This window comes from Hyalella azteca, unplaced genomic scaffold (genome assembly GCF_000764305.2).
Source record: "Hyalella azteca isolate HAZT.00-mixed unplaced genomic scaffold, Hazt_2.0.2 contig14801, whole genome shotgun sequence".
Taxonomy (NCBI): domain Eukaryota; kingdom Metazoa; phylum Arthropoda; class Malacostraca; order Amphipoda; family Hyalellidae; genus Hyalella; species Hyalella azteca.
Window position 1 is genome coordinate 288,784 of NW_025944675.1, and position 7,709 is coordinate 296,492.

At 38.6% G+C, this 7,709-nt stretch overlaps 1 protein-coding gene across 1 annotated transcript; it reads right to left on the bottom strand.

The window, feature by feature from the left end:
• On the bottom strand, positions 1–7,440 carry LOC108674650. The gene is made up of 5 exons (XM_018162611.2): positions 6,595–7,440; positions 5,232–5,374; positions 3,136–3,279; positions 2,013–2,157; positions 1–1,689 (listed from the first exon to the last, which is right to left on the bottom strand). Exons 1-5 carry the CDS (start codon positions 6,656–6,658, stop codon positions 1,304–1,306), a joined length of 882 nt encoding a protein of 293 aa, XP_018018100.1. The 5' UTR covers positions 6,659–7,440; the 3' UTR covers positions 1–1,303.
• Between the last annotated feature and the right edge of the window lie 269 nt (positions 7,441–7,709).

Here is a 7,709-nt window from a genome sequence, read left to right on the forward strand (position 1 = left end):
AATATAGTATTTATAATTTAAGTAATTTTTTTAGTAACTGAACCATTAATTACTTATAGACGACCACTACTTAAATTCTCCGCATTTCTCCGTAACTACTTCTACTACTGCTTTAACTGCATCTAATTTATGCTGTTCTTATTCAATTTCCTATTTTTCTACTTCGTCATCAAGCTGGCGAGTATTTTCTATAACTACTAGGATCATGTTAATATTGAAAGGACTGATGCGGTAGGCCGAGCTTATCAAGGCGTATAGAGATGGCATGTTTTCCTTCATTTAAAATTTATTATTGCATTATTGTACATGAATGTCTATAGAAATAAAATATTTTCTAGAACTAGAGAAATATTTTCAGATTCTTGAATGTCGAATACGATGTGTTATGAATTGTTATGTACGGTTTATCTTCTTTGACTCAACTGAAACAAAAGTATACAATATTTATTGGTTTTATTCCCTATTTATCGCAACATCGATTAAGTTTGATGACGAATTGTAACTAATTTTTATAGAAATTTACTTTAAAATACAAAAAAAATCAATTAAATTTGTCACAATTCAATACCATAAATGGGCTGAAATCTCATGCCAATCTCCACTCTTGTTAGCCAGTTGGTTGATATTAATAATTCGGTGTCCGATTTTTTTTCAAATTGTCGAAGGAACATATTCGTTTTTGCCCATTAACCCACCACAAACGCCTTTTACAAACGCTTTATTTAAACCACAAAACATGGGCTTGTGCCCAACGTTGCATATTCAACCGTAAATATATTTTCGAGAAGCTGTCCTTTAATCAACACAGTCTGTATGCGACTGGAAAGGAGTAAACGGAGCATTTTATTTACTCCATTCACGCATAATGCCGCTGATATACAGTTGTGCAGAAGGGTATTTTTGAACATCCCTGTTTGCAATTGACTTCCCGGACCGAAGATTGGACATCAAATTCAGGAACTGCATCTTGATGCATTAATTTACAAGTTGATTCTGCGATAAATATTCCCTATAAAACTATTCGCAAGATATTAGGATCAATAGAAACAAGCGTGACGGTGGTAAAACGAAAACTATTCGTCAATCGAAATTTACGAATGAATCATTACATGATATGCAACACGAAATAAATGTGACCTATTGTCCTATCCATAATTTTGCGACCTATATCCAGGTTCAGTATTTGTTTGATGAGGTGGAATGGCATTACCTTACCAAACCAAAAGTACTTTTGATCCGATATTATACATTATATACGTCTACAATATGATTCAAAAGTTTCTCAACTGGTCGGGTTTTCTTCTTATGTTTTGGGCATGAGCTGAACGCATGCCTCACTTCTTGCGATTTCATCCATTTCCGTCCAGCGAATCTGCTCGATGTATGAAAGTCGGTGGGCTTCTTTTGTGATGTTCTGCTTCTGCCTTTCAGCTGCAGCTGCTCGCAGCAGCTGAGCTTTTCTAGAGTTCGACGAATTCTGAATACACAACAAAACACCAGCGATGAGGGCCAGCAGCAGCACAGCCGATGCAGCACCAATGACAATCCAGAGCAAGACGCTAGGTCGCCACTTCTCGTCTTGTGGTTCATCCACCGACTGCTGCACTGAAAAGAAGTTGTCTGTTTCATCCTCATAGTGTGTTGTTACTGGTGGGAACTCTTTTGGGTCGTCAGCTGGGAATTCCACGCCTGAAAAAAAAACAGTAAGCCATTTCAGATAAAAAATTTCATTATCTGCATTAAAAAAACCTTAGGATATTTTAAGGAGCGTTAATTTGGCAAATCTTCCTAAGTATTCAAGAGCGCTAATATTATATATCAATTGGCTGACACTGGTTTCAGATACATCCTCATAAAATAGCAAGATTGAAGGGGAAAAATCCTATACATTACTAAAGTCATTAAATTATTGCCTAACGATTATTTTTAGGGCTCCATTGCATTGGGTCCTTTTGTTTGCTGATTCCTCACAACCTCGATACCTCCTATAGTGGTTCAGTGGCAGTCGCTACCTGAGCAGGAACTATTCCACTTGAAGGTGATGGGCCCCCTGCTAGTGACGGTGACGCTGACGAAGGACGAGTCGTTTTCGTGGTACCTCACAGACTCGTTCTCAGGCGCCACGAGCGCCTGGTCCAGCAGCACCAGCAGGTAGCGCTGCTCGTATCAAAGACAACTCAGACTCCGAAGCAGGTCAATTATTGCTATACTGGACAGTGTCGTTATGTGATGAATCAATGTGGGCTTACTTCACAATTCAACAACGATAGTTGCATTAAATTGTGAAGACTTGTTGAGTATGTTATTCCGCTAATTCGGAACAATATATGCGACCATCAGAGTTTTCTTCATACAGTCCTTTAGCTTGGGCCTGGAGCGGCAATAACATTTAACATGTTGAAATTAAACACATCATCCCTGCCTAATTCGAACCGGTTCCTACATGGCAACACTTCCAATGTTTTCATGCATAGAAAGAATATAGTTATTTATCAATTAGTTGTCAGACAATATTATTCTATGTGTTCCAATCTGACTTTCAAATGTCCCAAAACCTAGCGATACGTTGCCTAACCATATTTAATCTTTCGAACCCATTCATAACTTGATAAAACTTAGCTTATATTTCCGGTCACGCCTTCACCTAAGCCCACTCATCTTTACCTCACCTAAGCCAGATCATCTTTACCTCACCTAAGCGTCCATCTTTACCTCACCTAAGCCAGCTCATCTTTACCTCACCTCTTCTGTACCTCTCCTAAGCCAGCCCATCTTTACCTCACCTAAGCCAGCCCATCTTTACCTCATTTAAGCCAGCCCATCTTTACCTCACCTAAGCCAGCCCATCTTTACCTTACCTAAGCCAGCCCATCTTTACCTCGCCTAAGCCAGCCCATCTTTACCTTACCTAAGCCAGCCCATCTTTGTGTCACCTGGTCTAGCTTTAACGCACCAGGAGGCCATACTTTCAAAACTTGCTAATTGATCGTAAGTACTTACGCTCTATTTTCTTGTCCATGATTGGTGGATTTTGCTTGAAAGGCCGTCAATGATTGGCCGATGAACTTACGATCTCTTAACTTTTTTTGAAAGTATAGGCCCAGTCAAGTACGTGTCTCTCGTCGCTCTGCGTACCTGCCGACCGGCGCCTCTGACGGCGGCGCGGTAGGAGAGCTCGTGCGTGCCCTGCTTGAGGAGGTCGTGGTCCACCTTCACGGTGCTCGTGGCGGCGTCGAATATTTCCCCTTTAGTGACATTAACGACCATGAACAGCGACAACTGAAAATTGAACACAGTGAACTTGGCACGTCTGTGAAAAATTTGGTGGGGCCCACATTCAGTCCAGATTCATTCAGCACAATCTGTATTAAATATGTGAGTAGTAAAAATCTGTTGTGGATGTTGAACGCAACAATGTGCAAAGTTGTAAAAATAAACAGCCTAGTAATTGAACGAAAATCTGGTTAAAATGCTGCTATTTAATTTATGGAGCTTGTTACATATGCTGATTTTATACTAAACCACCGTTGATCTAAGTTGATAAAACCACGAAGACTTTCGATCAGGGTGTTTCTAAATTATTCTATTTGTTTTTTTTTTATTCAATCAAGAGTGACTTGAATGTGAATCGAAGGCATAATTACATAAGATAAACCTTATAAAGTGTAATGTGTTTTTATGCCGTTTTATGTGAATATTAAGCGAAAATTCTTATATAAATTCAGAACCGATAAATAGTATAAAGCTAACCAAAAAAATTATCGAAGTCCTTAGACTAATTCCTATGTGATAAAAATAACTTCGTATTACATGTGTAGAGTAGGCGTTCGATCCAGGGCTAATGTGCAGTAAATATAAGTACTCATATCATGAAGATATTTTGGATTTATTTGCCATTTCCTTTGCTTTTAAATTCTTGGAGAGGTAAATTTTACCCACCGCACAGCCAATAGCCGTGGTCCTAAACTGTGATATGCGCCCCAGTCCCCACTAATTGTGCTGATGACACTGCAGCTGCATAGCTTGCAAAAACTTTTGAATTAAGCAATTTTTAATCAGTCATTTTATACATATCCTAAAAATTTTACTTCTGAACAGAAGATATTATACCTATTGCCTTACGCGATCCAACCTCTTTCAACGGCCCATCATAAAATGCAAACATTACATTTGGATAATTCGCAATAGTTTTAAGCCCATTCAGTATTTAGGAAAGAATAAAATAAATGCGAGATTCGATACCAGAAGCTGCATTTGCCATCATTTTGTATTTAGATCAGTGATTCAAAATCTTTCGCTGAGTTCACAATATGAAGCCCTGAGTAAGCTCCCATTTAACTATCCATCATAAACAGCCCATCAAGAAACGTTGGGTTACATTAGCTACTTATGACATGCAACATTCCGAACAGCGCTGATTAAACAACATGTTACATGTCACATAATCTTATGCGTAAGCAACGCTGAGTTAACATACAGGATCTTCAAACACAACCTTCCTAGTATCGCTAAGTTTATCATGCTACTAATAACATACACGGCCTTCCAAGCATCACCGGTTAAATATGTTGTTATCAGACAACATTTCACAAGCAACGTACAATGTTGCTTAAGAGATTATTTTTATGTTTTGTTGTTGTTTTTATGCTATGATCCTACCAAACAAGGCCCATTCAACATGCTACTTAACATTATTATCCTCTTGAATTTGACCGCGTTAGCATGCCTCCATACATTGGCTTACGGGGTACGCCGAGTCAACAAGTCATGTCACAATAGCTTCCGGGTAAGGCCATTAAGCATGTCACTTCAACACTAAATGATCTTGCTATTAATACAGAACTTTCCGAGAGACGTCGAGTTAGCATGTTTTTTTAACAACACACAATCTCTCGAGGAACCTTAAATTAAAATGCTAATTACCACACGCAACTTCGAGAGTAACACGAGTTTGTCACTCTCATACAAATTTACGAAGACAGCCTAGTTAGCATACGACACTCTCAACTGCCCAAAGCAACACCCTCTCAGCATGCTATACTCGTCACGATCTCTTCTGAGCTATGCTGATGTAGTAAGCTACATATCACAGAACTCCCCGAGGAACCCCGAGATAGCATGTTAATCATCACACACAACTTCAAAAGGGCATTAATAATAATATATTATATATAATTATATATATCATATAATATTGATAATAATGAGGGTATTATAAATATTAAACAAACCGAAGCGTTGTAGCTCCATTGAATTTGCTCTTCTATAGTGAGGCCCTCCGATGCATAGTCTTCCGGGCTACCGACTCTGAAGCAGAATGTCATCTCCTCCAGAGGCGTGGTGAGCACAGTTTTTTGCGGCCCGGCCTTCACTCCTGTAAAAAGTTCTGCATAATTCAGAGACCCGATCTCTGGGTCAAACTGTTAACATACTGTCAGGCGACTTGTTGCATACGTCACCACCCATGTTGTCAGAAGTATCCCTCACGTCACCTTCCGTGACGTAGTTGTAGTAAGCGTCTATGTGAGCTCTTCAAGCTAACCACAAGTTAGACATAGGCCAAGCCTCTAAGGTCTAAGCTGTAGTCTACTCGTAGCTCATGAGTAAACTCGTCCACTAAATCTATCTTATCGACTCCGGCACTAACTCCACTGGTGAAAGTGTCGTTAACTCAACCTTCTAATCAACTTGTACCTACTAATATCTACTCAACGTGCCTCACCCTGTAATCCTATGTAGTATTTACTAATTACTACTTTGGAAGTACCCGTCTCATCATTTATTCCTGCGATATTGGTTATTGGACCACTAATTGAATCCCAGACCCTCATGAAAGAACTATATTAATTAACGACACAAGCTAATTAAACATTCAAAAAGAACATCAGGTTGTCACTGAACCGAAAACCTGACAATACTGGTGCAAAATTAAAATTTTTAACACAGTTGAAGAATCATGATAACTGATGAGCATGAGCTCAAATTTGAATTTAATTTCACCTTTTACTAGAGGATTTATATATTCGAGGAGATATATATGTTTGCATTCGTTACCAACAATCCGATTCTAAATTTTTTTTATACTCCGAATGTTTGTTCAAAGAAATCAAACCACATCGAAGACATTGAATGCAACGTAGGTTTTTATGACAAGGTTCGGGAAAAGAGGAAAATCCAGCCTCGCTATTCTATGTCTAGTAAATTGAATCATGTTTGGAAAATAAATACCGAGAAGTTCTTTGAAGGCAAGTAAGATTTGAGATCTACTGCGCAGGTATTTATTTACAATTTACAACAAGAAGATCGAAACACATACTTTTCCTTATTCTTCTTCTCACAAATGTGTAACCATTTTATAATGGTCCAGAGAGGTGATGAATATATTCTGCAAGTGAGTCAGACAAAATCAGTTACCTAATTTTTAAGTACCAACCATTAAAATACAATAAAACTAATATTAACAAAATAAATTCCTACATATATAACATACTTAGAGGGAGGAATGCAGAGCTAACTCTAGTCAATAAATAGTCAGCAAATACTGCCTTAATCGCAATAGTTTAGCTATATTTACTCACGAACCCCTCTGCTCACCAAGGCTCGTGATGACCACAATCAACAGCATGAATTTCGACGAATTTCCCGTCATGTTCGTCATCAGAATATTCACTCGAGATGAAAAGTTCAGTTCGGAGCTTTGACTCAAACACAATTCAAGTTTCACAAATATTTTTTCAGTCAGACTGGCTCTTGTACATTATTAGATTTACCGTCAATGTACAGAAGAGTCAGGAATTGCTAATACGTTATAATGAGCGCTTCTCTTCAAAATTCTTCACTTCAGGTAAATTTTCGTTTATAGAAGGCATGTGCATATTCTACACATGAAGTATTTTCTTAATCTCTATTGAATTCAAGACTCCTAACCAGTAGTTGAACGTTTCCTTGCTTCAGTTCAAACACAAACCCGTTCATATTACTTTCTTCTCGTGATAAATTTTTTCTTTGCACATGCGTTTGGCAAGCAAGCAAGCAAGCCTGCACTGTACACTTACTTATCTCTACGTTATCTTTATAAGAAGAGTGAGACGATCGTTCTAAATAACTGGTAACCATAAACCACTATAATCAGAATTTTATTTCATGGCGATGGATAATGAAATTTGACCTAAATGTTATCTCACGCAAGAGTTTCAACATGTTCTTCTGTATTATTGTATTTCCATGTATGCATGATGTGCAAAGGTGCTCCGTTCCGCACTGTTTTCAGATCCTCATCATGAGAGATGATGCGGAGCTTAAATTCCTTGTTCTGTATTTTAAAGATACCCTCGTCTCACATCAATATTTAACACTTGTGAAGCAATTCAAATGGCTAAATAAACACGTGCTCTATATGCATATGCCCACGTTATAAAGACGTACTCCGCTGCTGCTGAAGACGCGCGCACCACTGGCCATACTGCAAAGACATGAGATAACACGAACTGCCAAGAGACCTTATCACCAAAATGAAATGATACGCTTACTGCGTTAATTCCACATGAGCTACCACTACCCGCAATTATGTAGGATGAAGTTTATCGTGTCCAGTCGCGATTCGTTCGATGAGACGGTTTCTACCTCAAGCAGTTGGAAAAATGGGTCGCCTGCCGAAGACCACAACTGCCCTGGATATAATGGACCATCATGATTGTTGCCTACCGGAA